Consider the following 16,003-nt stretch of genomic DNA (forward strand, 5'->3'; position numbering starts at 1 on the left):
TCTACATTCAGAATTTATTATGTGCACATACATGCATTTTATTCTATCTTTGAGACACTAGTAAATGTCTCATTCATGAGGCAGCTTAAATTTTTATCTATCTCTTACTGCTCAGCAGACGGTTAGCCAGCTCCACCTGCTTCATTCTCCTCAAGAAGTCTAGTGTGATCTTCAGAACTGCCTCACTGCTGCTCCTCTTCCGCTCATCATCCTCCATCTGAGAATGATGAGCAGTTGGGTAATCTGGACTCAGAACCTTCTGTATCTTCTTCAGCTCGTTCTTTATGAAAGTGATGATGTTGTCCTCCAGCAGCTGGAACAGAATAATTTATGAATGACCCAATCAGACTGAAATCATGGAGCCAAATATCAGATCCATGTTGGACACACTGACAACCCACTGGTCTACAAAGAGCAGCATGGAGATGACCCTGAACAGAATAGATGTAAAAGTAGTTGTTGTAGATGTACAGACCATAAATATGGAGTCCAGGTCTGTTTGATGCTGCTGGGCAGACTGACTACTGGGAACCTCTGAGCTCTCCTGGTCCACTCTGTGGAGGAATCATAAAAAATTAGATTAAGTACAGAGTCACTATTCAGCCATAGAAATGTTGACAAAGACCATATCACTGCAACAACTCAAAATCTTACCAAGAGTATTTGTCTTATTTCTAGTCAAAATTATCTCATTACACTTAAAATAAGACAGAATCAGCTAAAGGGCAACATTTCAGTAAGCTAAAGGAACTTGTTTCAAGACAGTAAATCTTAAAACTAGGGAATTTTCACTTGTTCCATTGGCAGCTTTTTTCACTTATTTCAAGCTAAAATATCTTGTATTAAGTAAAAAAAAATCTAAGCAACGTGTAGGAAAATCTGGCATAACGTCTTGTGTTTCCATTAGGAAACACAGTCATAATGGGCACTCATTTATGTACTGCCTGCCTTCCTGTATTATACAATTTCTCAGAGTGTCCATCATTATCATGGAATCATAAATTGTGAATGGATGCCATGGTTAGCACTGTCCCCTCACAGCAAGAAGGTCATGGGCTTGAATTAAGTATGTGGTTGGGGTCTCTCTGGGTGAAGTTTTTATGTTCTCCCCCATGTCTGCCTGAGTTCTCCCTCCATATTCTGACTTCCTCCACAGTCCAAAGGGATACATGAGGTTAGGTTAACTCAGTGGTTTTCAAACGTTTTACATCATTCCCCACATGGCAGGAAGAAATACTTTCATGCCCTGTCTAAACAAAACAATGAAAGAGAAGTCTAGCTGCAACTTTATTTAGATAACAAACTAATTCACAATAAATTCTTCAGAAATTTTTGTTTTAACCAAACAACTTTCATTTCAAACAACTATTTGAAACTTATGTCACTAGACTGCTTCATTAGTCTGCACCACTTCTTCAAAAAAGCAACAAGCTAAGCAGAATGTGAACATTGCCAGAAATGCAAAAATGAAGTTCATTCTTAGTCTTATAAAAATAAGAAATCCAGAAACTTGTGAACAGTGATGAAAAATATATAATTTAGTGCGAGGTTAATACTATTCGCTCTTAGTGACTGAGCCTGTTTTTGACTGCAGAGCTTTTCAAAATGTGATTACAGGCTTATATACTGCCACACTCAAATCATGTTCAATGTTCAACCTAGATCTAAACTTTGTTTTTAGTGAGACAACAGCAGAAAACCCCATCTCACAGTGATAGGACGTGGCAAACGGAAGCAGAATGCCCACAGCTTTCTGTCTTATGAGTGGATGCTCCCTCTCCACACCAAGCCAGAATTCACTCAGTGTTTGAGCTGCAAACCTAATCCTGACTGTGGAGTTAGAGGTGATCTCGATGAACTGGTCTTCTTCAGCAGAAAAAAAATCAGAAGGTGCAGAATGATGCATTAAATGGATCTCTAACCCAGTCATATTAAGCACTATTGTTTGGAAAGTATTTCTGAAAAAATGGTCTCAGGGAAGAGATGTGTTTTTTAAGCCAGTGGATCACTGTGGTAGATCCCAACTCACTGGCTTCAATAAAGTTCTTCATTGATTCTCAAAGGAATCAACATTTTTTTTCCTCAAGTCGCCTGCTGTACATCTCAAGTTTTCGAGTGAATGCACTGATTTTGTCTGGCAGTTGAGGAAGATGTTTGTCTCTGCCTTGAAGCTGAAGATTTAAACCATTAAGCTTTCCAAATATGTCACTTAGATAGGCCAGCTTCATCAGAAAGTCTTCATTATTAAACTTGCTTGCAACTTAATGCATGCCTTCCTCCTGTAAAATCATCTCAAAGTTTAAAGAGTCGTGTCAGCACTTTACCTCGCAAAAGCCACCTTGCCTCACTGTAAAACAAAACAGCTACATGCTTGGCTCTTATCTCCTGACAAAGTGCAGTAAACAGTCGCTCTTGAAGGGGTCTTGCTTTAATCAAATTCACCACGACAACAACGTCAGTTAAAACAGTGTTGAATTTGGGGTTAATCTGGCTCGATGCAAGCACTTCTCTGTGTATGAGGCAGTGCATCTATTGCGCATTTGGTGAGACAATCTTGATAAGTGCCTGCAACCCCTTCTTTTTCCCTGCCATTGTCTATGCACCATCCGTGCAAATGCTTACACAATTTTCCCATTTAAGGTCATGTTCTGTAAAATAACAGTCACGAGGCTTAAAGAGCTCATCAACGGTCGCTCTACTTGGGACATACTTGCAAAACAGCAAATCCTCACACAAAGCAAACATCAGCAATTGACAAAGAGTCTTTATTGTTGTCTGTAGCCTCATGCACTTGTAAGGCAAAAAGCTTGTTCTTTAGCGCCTCAATTAGTTGTTCTTCAATGTCACTTGAAATATCACATATGCACCTTGCAACTGTGTTATTGAAGAGAGGTATGGCCTTTAATTTTGCAGCACTTTTCTCATATATAAAGCTGTGGGGACTATGAGCTCTTCAGCTATCTTGCCTGGTTTCTTGCTCTGAGCAATTCTGTATGCAACTTTATATGATGCCATTAATGCTTTGCTGTTTACTGATGCAGATTTTACAAAGCGTTTTTCCTGCTGATGGTGTTCTCCAAGTTTTCTTTGAAAGAAGTCAAGTGGCTTATGGATGTCACTGGGGTGTAATGTCTCTGTCTTCTTAATTTGTTGGGCCTCATACTGTCACCTGCCAGAGTTTTCAAAGATAAAAAACACACCGGTCTCTCCTCATCTCCTACCACATTCACCGTGAAAACATGAGCATGATATGCTTCATCATATTTTCCGTTTGGCTTATTCTTTGGCTTATTATCAGCACTTTCCTCATTTGTCTCAGATGAAACGCATATTTTTCTTTTTGTAACTGTAAAATATCTCTCCATTTTGATGACCAAACCTGTGGCAGCAGCCGATGCAATATTATTAACATAACTGCCGCAAATGTCTTTGTTCCGCCGTAAAAGTGATTCAGATGTTAAATATTAGTTCCGCATGACTTTTCTGCCAGGTAACTTGCACCCCACCTGTCAGAACTCTGCGCCTCACCAGTTCAAATGTAGCATTTCTTTCAGCTCAACAAATATCAGTAAACCGCATGCAAACTGTTTGTGTGCAGTTTGTCTCACAGTGTGTTGCTAGCTAAATGTCCAGCTGCTGTATTTCACAGGGAGATAAAAGAAAGAGAGCCAGCTTCACTCAGAGATGGAGAAAAATAAGAAAGACAGAACAAGAGAGGAAGAAGAGAGCATTGCAACTTCTGGTATGATGGCGCCTGTGTTTGGCTTTGCCGCTGCCGGGTGGAGTTTGTCCCGCTCTTTCGTCATGCTGTTTTTCTCTGCTCTTTCTATTTGTATCAATAATGTACTGGCTGCCTTGGTTTATGATCGTTTGACGCTGTTATCCATCCGATCTTCAATGATGGCTCAAGATGTCTCATCCTTCTCCTCCTTTGGCACTTTCCATCCTCCGCCAGTGGCTGGATCTCTGGCCGGCGTCCTCAGCAGTCCCCGCAGACCACGTAGAAGGAAGAAGAGCAGGTATCCAGGTGAAGCTTAGGCTTTTCTGGCGGCGGGGTCTGACTGGAAAGCGATGTCGAGCGTGCTTTGTTACCTATGCTCAGAATAGCTCCATGGAGGGGAATTTGTTTTCCACCTCCCTGCTTGGATACGCAGGGCCCAGCTCTCCGAGACCGTGCTGCCTCAGGAGGGTTCATCCAGTCTCTCCTGCTGACTGGAATCTACGAGCGTGAAGGCTCAAACCCCAAGTATTTACGTCCTTTAGCTCGAGCCTCTGCTAAAAATGATGCTTCCACCCCGCCGAACATGGTGCTTTTAATGCCCGATCATTGACTAATAAATCGTTCGTTCTTAACGATTTGATATCTTCTAAAAAACTGGACTTCTTATTTCTGACTGAGACCTGGCAGCGGGACTTGGACTATTCGTCCCTCATTGAACTGTGCCCGAACGGCTATTCCGTCATCAGCCAGCCTCGGGGATATGGTCGTGGAGGAGGTCTCGCTGTGGCATTTCAGGGCCGTTTCTCCTGCCGCTCAGTGACAGTTGGACACTTTCTTTCGTTTGAACTACAGCTGATTAAAATCGGAAGTAAGGATCCTTTTTATTGTGCTGTGGTGTATCGTCCACCTGGTTCAAATAGCTTGTTTTTATCAGAGTTTAGCGACTTCCTGTCCTCTACTATGAGGTTGTCCAGACTGCTTTTAGTTGGGGATTTTAACATGCATGTTGATGCTGACTCTGACCTCTTTGCCAGAGGTTTTATCAACATTATGGATTCTTTTCATTTTACCCAGCATGTGTCAGGCCCCACACATAACAAAGGACACACACTGGACCTTGTTTTTACTTTGGGTTTGAATATTGATTGTATTTGTTCTGAGGACATTTTTATCTCTGATCATCACTGTATTCTTTTTAACATGTCTTTTCATGAGCCTTTGTCTCCTGTTCACCGGACAATTATCTCGCGCATCATAAATTCTTCCACAGCGGAGAATTTCTCGGATGCTTTTAATTTAACTCTATCCCCGCAAAACGGCGTTGATTTCTTAACAGATCTATTTAATAACCATTGTTTTTCGATCTTAGATTAAATCTGTCCGGTTAAAATGAAACCAGTTTCTGTTTCCAAGTCCTTACCCTGGCTAAATGACAACATCCGCTCCATAAAACGTGATTGTCGTAAAGCTGAGCGCTTATGGAGGAAAACTCATTTAAATGTTCATCTCCTTTACTTAAAGGATCTTTTAACAATGCAATTAGAGATGCGAGGGCTGCTTATTTTCCTCAAAGAGCAGAGGTAATCCTAAGGTGTTATTTGACACTATTACTGATATTATTACTCCTGCTCCACCTGCTGCCATTACTTCTTCCAATGAAGACTGTGAAACATTTCTTTCCTTCTTTCTAGAAAAAATTGGTAATGTAAGGAAAAAATTGTCCCCATCAGCATCTGCATTGTCAGTTCCTACGCCAGCTCAGCCTGTCATTTTAGAAAGCTTTTTACCCGTCTCACTATCAGAGCTGGAAAAAATTGTTAATGCAACAAAAGCATCCTCCTGTTCACTCGACATTTTACCCACATCGTTATTCAAAAATGTCTTCCACTCTATTGGTCCCTGTGTTTTCACCATAGTTAACACCTCACTGGGGTCTGGTAAAGTCCCTGCTTATTTTAAAACTGCTGTTATACACCCCCTGTTAAAAAAAACCTACGCTGGACCCATCTCTCACTAGCAATTACAGACCAATCTCAAAAATACCGTTTATTGCTAAGATATTAGAGAAGGTTGTGGCTAAGCAGCTTACAGCAGTTTTAGACAAACATAATATCTTTGACAAATTTCAGTCTGGCTTTCGTAGAGCTCATTCTACTGAGACAGCCCTTCTTAGAGTTTCCAGTGACATTCTGATGCAGAACGATGCAGGAAAGTGTTCTGTACTCCTAATGTTGGACCTCACGTCAGCCTTTGACACTGTTGACCATTACATTTTGCTTGAAAGGCTGAAATACTGGGTTGGTGTATCTGGGTCTGCCTTAGAGTGGTTCTCCTCGTATCTCTATGAACGATACTTTTCTGTGGCGGTCTCTAAGTACAGGTCATCTTCCACGTCCCTGTCCTATGGTGTGCTGGGGCCCTTATTGTTTTTAATATATCTACTCCAGCATATTTTGAGCCCCTTTGAGGACATTCGCTACCACTGCTACGCAGACGACATCCAGATATATATGTCTTTTAAACCTGAAGATGTTTCTAAGCTGCAGATTCTAAATGTGTGCTTAGAGTTCATCAAAGGTTGGATGGCTGACAACTTCCTCCAACTTAATGAAGAAAAGACTGAAGTCCTGGCATGTGCTCCAGACAGACATGTACCTAACATAATGAATGCTCTTGGTCCTCTCTCAACCTTTGTGAAATCGTCTATCAGGAACCTAGGGGTAATCTTTGATTCTGCTCTTACCCTGGATGTTCACGTCAAATCTCTGGTGCGGTCCTGCTTCTATCATTGAAGAAACATTTCTAAATTGAGCCCTATAGTATCTCATACTGAACTAGAGATTATTATTCATGCATTCATTTCATCACGATTGGACTACTGTAATTCACTGTTTACATGTCTAAACAAAAACTCCCTGGAGCGTCTGCAGATTGTCCAAAATGCTGCAGCAAGGCTTCTGACAAAAACATCTAAGTACTCTCATGTAACACCGTTGCTTATACAGTTGCACTGGCTCCCCGCTGAATTCAGAGTCCATTTTAAGATACTGGTTCTGACATTTAAAGCTCTTCAAGGACAAGCACCAGCCTACATCATTGAACTTTTACAGCCCTATGTCCCTAGTAGATCCCTGAGATCTTGTGATCAGGGCCTACTTGTTATTCAGCATACAAGGCTGAAAACCAAGGGAGATAGAGCTTTTGCCACTGTGGCCGCCAGAATGTGGAACTCTCTTCCTCAGAACTTAAGACCTGTGGACTCAGTGATCACTTTTAAAAAACAACTAAAAACACATCTTTTTAGAATTGCATTTTGTTAACTTTTGTCTGTTTTTGTTTTATATCTTGTGAAGCACTTTGTGATCTTTTATCTAGAAATGTGCTATATCAATAAAATTTTACTTACTTTTACTTACTTACTTACTTACTTACATAAAATATAAGGTACGGACTGCTCATTTAAAGCTTACATGTAAGTCTTAATGTTTTAAATCTGATATTGGGTCTGTACATGTGACATTATATTTTTTCATATTATGACATGTGCTGGTAAAGAAACTGAGGGAGACTATGTTATTTAAAGACTGTATGAAAATCCTCTGCAGGTTAGTGCAGGAGAAACAGGTTAGTTTGCTGCACTGTGATGGATTTAAAGTAAAGAACAGTGTGTGACTGGTACACAGTGGCTGTGGTTTCATGCTCACAGTTAGCTTACATCAAGTGTAGCAGAGATTCATATGAATTTTAGCTGATGATGCTGAGATTCATTGACTGAATTCCACCATCATACAAACTTTATACCATCTAGAAAACAGAAAGCATAAACAGTTTACTGTCAGTGTAGGAGATGGAAATCAGCCAAGACGACTCATGAAACATCTGCTCTCATATCTGGTTGAATTCATTTGTGCACTCCATTTGTGCTCCACAGAGAGCAGCAGGTCAGCTGATCACAGCCTGTACACTGAGAAAATCTACTGGAGCTCTCAATAGAAATTATTGTGAGTTATGATTCTTTTCCCCACACTGAGCAATTGCAACCAAATTCAGGGTTCCCCCACCTGCTGAAAGCACTTTAACCTCTGACTGTACACATTTTCCTGTTTAGAGGCAAAGTCACCCTCTACAGGAAATAGGAATATGTGTTTTATTTCTTTTTCTTCATTTTCAAGCTGAGTATAATTAGAATAACAAAAGGTTAAACCAAATTTTGTACTTTCATCTACTGATATTATTTAGTCTTCATGTCAATATAGCACAAGATTCAGTTAGCTTGTCTAGCTGTGTCTCTGTGTTAGCCATGCAGCAGACTATGGCTGCTGGGATAGGCTCAGGAGTATGTTCAAACAGCCAGAAATAGACTATATGGGGCTCTGTTTAAAACATCTAAGGCAAAGACTCAGTAAAAAACCAAAGGATGGGGCTAAACCTGTCATAACTGAAAAATCCACCTAATAATTTAAGTCTGACCCACCTCTCAAATTATCTATAGTTCAGTTTTAACAAGTTTAACAAACAGACAAACCAAACATTCCTCTAAAACAGTAAGATATAAAGACTGGACTGAAAATGGGTGAAAGAGCAGCCAATGTGAAAAGAAAAACTTTGAAACACCTCAAAGAGCCTGAAGACCATTTCAAAATTAAAAAATAAATAAAATCACAGCTCGAGAAAGTATGTCTTCTGATAAGCACCAAGTGCATATAAAGTGATGGATGGCTCAAAACTTTTGCACAGTACTGTAATTTAAAGACATTTGTTGTCACAAAATGTAGGTCATACTTAAATAAAACAAAGGTATGAATTAATAACAACCCAGGAAACAATAAATGAGAAATTTTATTTGTACTGGTCTCAGACATAACCTCCACATCTGCTCTCTGGCCCACAGTGTGAGGAAGTTTGTGCACATGAATATATTTTAATTATTTATTTAGATTAGACTGAAATTAGTCAAGGAATGAATGTTTTGATTATAAAAGATTTTAAAGTGTAAAACAACTTCAATGTCCATGTGCATAACTCCGACCATCGTCTTACCAAAGACCTTTTATCCTGCCTTGATAGCTTTAGTTTTAAACAACACATTAACTTCTCTACTCACACTAAGGGCCTATTCTGCTGTTCCGGACTTACTCCTTCAAATTGCACAGCTGACGAGCTACCAATCTCCGATCATCTGCTTCTCTCCTTTAATGTCCAAATGACCTTCTCCATAATCAAGAACTCCCACACTCTCTCTTTCCGGAATATCAAGAAAATAAATCTTGATATCCTTTCTTCTGCTCTTTCTAGCCGTCTGTCTCTCAACAACCTGTCTACTCTAGATGATCTGGTCTCTTATTATAATCATAGCCTCTCTCGTTCCACTAAAAACTAGACCTGTATCCTTTTCTCACTCAGCACCTTGGTACACTTCTGAACTCCAACTTTTTAAAGCTAAAGGTCGATGACTTAAAAGTCTCCATAAGAAAACCGGCCTTACTGTTCAAAAGGAAATGTTTAATAATCATGTTCTGTTTTATAAGGAGTGTATTAACCAAACTAAATCTGCCTATTACTCTGCCATTATCTGTTCAAGCGAGGATTCTACTAAGACACTTTTCTCACTTTTCAACTCTTTTCTCAGGCCACCTGACTTTCTACCTGCTCATCTCTACTCGTCTAACCTCTGTGACTCTCTAATGCTATTCTCCACTGAAAAAAATCATAAGATACACTAAGACCTGGCCCCTGATGTTACATGTAGCTCCCCCTTCCCAACCCCACCCCATTACATTGCCTTTCTGCCTTCAAACTTCCCTCTGTCACTGATATCTCTGATATCATCTTCAAATCAAAGCCTTCTACCTGTCTGCTTGACCCCCTTCCTACAGTCTTAGTCAAGGCCTGTCTACTCTCTCTTCTTCCCCTCATATCTGCTATTATCCATTCTTCACTTACCTCTGGAACTGTTCCTGCTTGGATTAACTGAAGGCTTGAAAAGCCTTCATTTATTCCAAAATGCTGCAGCAAGAGTACTGACAAGGACTAGAAAGAGAGAGCATATTTCTCCTGTATTGGCTTCCCTTCATTGGCTCCCTGTTCAATCCAGAATTGAATTCAAAATCCTGCTCCTCACATACAAGGTCAGGTTTTAAATAATCAGGCCCCATCTTATCGTAATGACCTTTTAGTACCATATCACCCTATTAGAGCACTTCGCTCTCACACTGCAGGCCTGCTTGTTGTTCCTAGAGTATTTAAAAGTAGAATGGGAGGCAGAGCCTTCAGTTTTCAGGCCCCTCTTCTGTGGAACCAGCTTCCAGTTTGGATTTGGGAGACAGACACTATCTCTACTTTCAAGATTAGGCTTAAAACTTTCCTTTTTGCTAAAGCATATAGTTAGGGCTGGACCAGGTGACCCTGAATACTCCCTTAGTTATGCTGCAATAGACGTAGGCTGCCGGGGATTCCCATGATGCACTGAGTTTTTCCTTTCCAGTCACCTTTCTCACTCACTATGTGTTAATAGACCTCTCTGCATTGGATCATATCTGTTATTAATCTCTGTCTCTCTTCCACAGCATGTCTTTATCCTGTTTTCCTTCTCTCACCTCTACCGGTCGCAGTAGATGGCCGCCCCTCTCTGTTTCTATTATCGTGCGATCTACTGTGCAATATAAAGCGCCTTGAGGCGACTGTTGTTGTGATTTGGTGCTATATAAATAAAATTGAATTGAATTGAATTCTTTCAAAGTTGCCGCTATCACCCCAATTCTGAAAAAAAAAAAACAGGTCTAGATCCCAACAACCTTAATAACTTTCGTCCTATCTCCAATCTACCATTTCTCTCAAATATTCTTGAAAATATAGTTGCTTCACAAGTTCGTCTACACCTAACCAACAATAACCTTTATGAACAGTTCCAGTCTGGTTTCGGTCCCTCTCATAGCACCGAAACTGCTCTTATAAAAATAACGAATGACCTTCTTATGGCAGCTGACTCTGGTCTCCTCTCCATCCTTATTCTCCTCGATCTGAGTGCAGCCTTTGACACCATCTCTCACTCCATCCTTCTCAGCAGATTAGCTTCTAATGGCTTTTCTCATACCACGCTAGCTTGGTTCAAATAATACCTGTCTGACCGCACTCAGTTCATTCGATTAAAATCCTTCACCTCTCAGCCTTTTCCTCTGTCTACTGGGCTGCCGGTGCCCCAGGGATCTGTCCTTGGACCCCTCCTTTTTATTATTTACCTCCTCCCACTTGGGCATATTTTCCGTAAATATAATATTGAGTTTCACTGTTATGCCAGCGACACCCAGCTTTACCTGTCCGCCAAACCCGACTCTACTCTCCCTCCACCCTCCCTTACCCTCTGCTTAGCTGAACTTAATTTATGGTTTTCAATACCATCAATAATGTCACTCGCTCAGCATATTTCCACCTCTATAGCATCAATCGCCTCGGCCCCTTCCTCACTCCACATGCTACTGCTATCCTCGTCCATAGCCTCGTTACCTCTCGGATCGACTACTGTAACTCACTCTTACTTGGCCTTACACAAAAATCCATCAATAAGCCTCAACGTGTCCAGAACTCTGCTGCCCGTATTGTTACTAGGACTCCCTCTACCCACCCCATCACCCCTATTCTGAAGCAGCTTCACTGGGTCCCGGTCAAATCTCGCATTAATTCTAAAATACTACCCCATACGTTTAAGGCTATTCATTCTCTCTCCCCACCATTACTTTCTGACTTGGTTCAGATCGCCATCCCATCCTGGTGCCTCAGATCATCCTCCTCCCTTTCTCTTTCTGTTCCTTCCTCTTGTCTTGTTTCTATAGGGGGCAGGGCTTTTAGCCGCTCTGCCCCCCGACTTTGGAATTCCTTAACAACAGACCTAAGAAATATCACTTCATCCCATTTTTTTAAGTCCAACCTCAAAACCCACCTATTTAAAATTGCCTACTCCTTATAACCTATCCCTGATCTTAAACTTTCTATCTGCTACTCTCATTACTGTATATATTTCATGTTTTTTATGCCTGTTTCATGTTTTTTATGTATTATTATTATTATTATTATTATTATTATTATTAAAACATGTCTGATTAAGCTAACTGTGAAATTGTAGAAGTCAAGTTTTTGTGAAGATAGGTGACACACTAAAGTTTTTCACTTGATTCCTTGTACCTGCATGACGGATGTGAATAAAACGTGAACCACAGTACTGGACAGCTGTGAGATCCTCTCTTTTTCCCCTGAGATGTGCACAGTGCAGGTTTTGCCGATTTGGAAAAAAAAATGCTAGAGGGGATGACATGTCTTTTGTCCAGAGAATTGGCCAATTATCATGAACCACCTGTTACTTTCTGTGGAAAAACATCTTTAGCCAGATAGTGTGAGACTGTTGGTGAGTTCAGTGCCTTTGTTTGCTGGATGGATCCACATTATGCATGAATTATCTTGCAGATTGGGATGTATGTTCAGGTGGTTCAATAAACTAGTTGTGTTACTTTATTGTGCAGAGAGACAACACTATTTGCATATGATTTCTCACCACACTGCCTTCACTGCTCCATTTACTTTCTTCAGTTCCTCTTTTTTGTCCTTCAGTGTAGGGCTGCCACAAACGATTATTTTGATAGTTGACTAGTCGCCGATTATTTTTGCGATTAGTCGACTAATCAGATCATGCATCTATTGGACGTAAAACGTACAGCTTATTGCACCAGCATGCATCTGCTCTTATATAACTATCATTAGCTTACAGCTTTAAGTGTTTAAGGTATGTGCTAACTAAAAATGAAGACAAGATGATAGTTTATTAAATTTTAATGACATTTGCAGATTGTTTCGGTGGAGTTTATTAAACTCAGAACATCTGCTCCTTGCTATCTAAAATATAACAGGACACCGGAGTATATTCTCGAGCATCTCACACTTCTGATAATCAGTTGTCTGCTTGACATTTATTCAGCTGTGTAAAAACTATAACTTTAATCTCAGCCAAACCGATTTACTCAGGAACAAATAAAATACTAAAAAAAAAGCCAAACAATAACATTTTTAAGTTATCTAAGTGACTTATATATCATGTTTAACCTGAGTAGTGAAAGACGGCGGTGGGTTTGAAAACGATTTGCTGGGCGTCCGGTGTTCTCATCGCTATCGAGCTGGTGGGTAACAAACGTCTCCGAAAAGCGCTTTTGAAAATATGTGGTGTCTTGATAAACTGATATTTGAAGTTTACACAGCTACATTCTCGCCTGAAAATATGTTAAATGTTTATTTTGTGACCCAGAAAGAGTAATAAGAGTAACATAAAAAATCTAACTAGGTGCCGCCATTGTTGACAACTATACTGGGCCGTGCTATGAATTCTGGGACACAGCTTCTTCTTCTTCGGGGTTTAATGGCAGCTGGCATCCTTGTACATGCAGTGCTGCCATCTACTGTTTCAGTCCGTTATTACACTCTTAAATACTACTACTTATTCCTGCGTCTTTTGGGATCTTACTAAGCTTCAAACGACGCGTCGACTATTAAATTAGCCGTCGACGATTTTAATAGTCAACGTAATCGTGACTAGTCGACTAATCGTGGCAGCCCTACTTCAGTGTTTGAGTCACTTTATCAACAGGAAAAGTCAGACTCTTCAGTCAGTATTTCCTGTTCAATCAGACATGACTTTAATACACAGTTCTTCTTTTCTTAAATTCGTCTGAAACCCAACACCATACTGGTATCAGCATCTTTCACAAACCTGTCCAAATCAATCACCAGGACAACAACTTAAAACAAAGACTCCTTAATCAAGTGGCATAAAAACACACCAGCCAAAAACCAAGACAATGCAGCGTGCTAACAAGAGATGCTATCAATAGGTCAGTAGGCCTCAAAACAACTACAGCAAACAACACCAACTAGAATTCAAAACTGGCACAAAACCAAAACACAATCAGTACAACTGAAACCTTCAAGTAGCCCATAACAGGCTGCAGGCTGCCGAGCTGCACAGTTACAGACTCACACCAACAACAGTGAGCATGAGGTACATTAGGTATTGGCTAGCCTCACTCAGAGTTACAAGGGTCAACAAGTGAACATGACTTTTGTCTAAAGTTCACATACACAAAGCAGCTTTACAGAGGTCATCATGACTACCACATGGTGCCTTTGACAGCTGTTTGACACGTCGGCCATCTTACTCTAGAACTTTCTCAGTTTCCTGCCCACATTAAAAGTCTGGCAAACTTTGACCTGTTTATCTGAAGTGGACTTCATCATCACAACAAGGGCCAAACCAGGAACAGCACACAAAATAACAGAATGATGGTGGTCTCTGCAGCACCCACCAGCTAACTTAACTCAGCAAATCAAACAGCACATGGTGTGTGGACAGATGGATGCTTGAAGCTTACATTTACTTGGAAAAACTACAAACTACTCTTTCTGTCAGCAGTTCAGTGAGCAGAAGATGAACTGATCTCCAACAGGCACAAAGTCAGAGAAGAAACTTTCTTTTCTACATTTTAGCAGATTACATTTTGATTTTTATGTGATGGATTTTCAGAAAAGTGGAGAATAGTGGAGAGTGACTTTAGTTTTTAGAAGTTAAAAATAATAACCAGTGTTTGAGTCATTTTTGACACTCTGAGTTTTACGAGCAAAAGTGAAATCTGTGCAGCAAAGTTAGTGTTACCTCCTCTAACTTCCCACAACATAAAGCACAACATGACTGATGGAAGAAAACATGAGCATGATAGAAGTGGGTGGATCAATCCAAATATAAATAATATTGATACCAGCCCTGGAATTGGTATTAGGTTCATACTAGTGTGACAGGATTGATGTTTTGTTTCTGTCGTGTTACATATTGCCCAGAGTACATTTAAACAACCAAAGTTAAGTAAAAGGCCTTTAGAGACAAGTAGGCCTACATTTACATTCCAGGTTAAAAAAAAAACAGTTTCAGAATACATGAAAACTGTAAAGGTAAATTTTGTTCTGTTAACTTTTGTGGAAAGCACAAATAGCAGTGATTTAGTGGTCATTAAAATGTGATAAGAATTTGCAAATTGATGATGATTCATCTTAAAAGCCATGACACACTGCTCTCCCCTACATTAGTGGATTTTCAGTTGTTTAAAAACCAATGGGTTGTTTTTAAGAGACAGTTTAAATGGGATTGAGGGAATGATGTGTTTGCACTGCAGTTTATATCCAACAACATCAAGCAGTTAAATCAAAGAGTTCATGTTACTAACAGCTCACCTCTCTGCAGCAGACAGAGGCTGGACTTTAAAACCAATCATGTAAGCTTTAGACTGGTCACTCTTTAAGGACACACAGCTGGGTTCAGGTCCAGGTTGGTTCCTGTGAATAATGATGGAGCAGTGATGTGAGTGCTGAGCTGTGACATGAAGAAGAGTCATGGACAGTTAGAGATGATCATCTCACCTCTGAGCTTTGGTCTGGCTCTCATGCTCCCCACACAGAGTGGTTTTAGAGGGAGGGACTCCCTCCTCTCGGTCCTCACACTGATCCATGCTGCTGAATTTACATCCACATTAGCTCACACACACTTTCTACCTTCACCTGCAGAGGAAACACAAATCATTCATGTGCACATCAGCTGAGAGCTGCTGAGGTCATGTCTGATGTGTTGGACTAACATCCACTGTTGTGAAATGATTGTTGGATTTTCTTTGTTTCGCTTGTATTTTTGTAGGGTCTTTAATATATATATATATATCTACATATATATATACATATATACATATACAGGTATATATATATATATGTATATATATATATATATATATATATATATATATATATATACATATATGTATAAATCACATTGAGGGACCTGTTTTTGTGATCTGACGCTACATAAATAAAACTGAATTGAGTAAAACTGGTTGATCATATTAGCACGTGTGTACCTGAATAATTTGTTTCTGACACCGATCTGCTCAAATATAACTGGACGTCAAACACAATCATGATTCAGGAAACACACTCACATTAAATGGTGATAGTCTGAGACATTCAGTGGTTATTGTGAAAATTTAAATAATTTTTAAATAATCAGTGCCAGGTGTTACAGAGAATACACAAACATCATCAGTGTTGTGTAAGTTTAATTTTAAAGTGTCCGCGATAAATGAGTTATTTTAGTAATTGAGAAATAAAATGATGACTCGACAACAGCCACCTCAGAAATAAATGTGTTCTTTGTTTCAGTGTTTGAGACAATGTTGATGAGCAGCCAGATGTTAAACAGGTGAA

At 39.9% G+C, this 16,003-nt stretch overlaps 1 protein-coding gene across 1 annotated transcript in view; it reads right to left on the minus strand.

The window, feature by feature from the left end:
• Positions 1 to 15,227, minus strand: part of LOC116309330 (NLR family CARD domain-containing protein 3-like) — a 37,116-nt gene extending 21,889 nt beyond the window's left edge. Inside the window, exons 1-4 of the mRNA XM_039607278.1 lie at positions 15,170 to 15,227; positions 14,984 to 15,085; positions 476 to 554; positions 109 to 313 (exon numbers count right to left, since the gene is read on the minus strand). Of these exons, the coding sequence (XP_039463212.1) occupies positions 109 to 313; positions 476 to 554; positions 14,984 to 15,024 (325 nt within the window). The 5' untranslated portion in view covers positions 15,025 to 15,085; positions 15,170 to 15,227. The remainder of the gene's footprint in view (positions 1 to 108; positions 314 to 475; positions 555 to 14,983; positions 15,086 to 15,169) is intronic.
• Positions 15,228 to 16,003: the final 776 nt, after the last annotated feature.

The sequence above is a fragment of the Oreochromis aureus genome, linkage group 23, assembly GCF_013358895.1.
Source record: "Oreochromis aureus strain Israel breed Guangdong linkage group 23, ZZ_aureus, whole genome shotgun sequence".
In the NCBI taxonomy this organism is placed as follows: domain Eukaryota; kingdom Metazoa; phylum Chordata; class Actinopteri; order Cichliformes; family Cichlidae; genus Oreochromis; species Oreochromis aureus.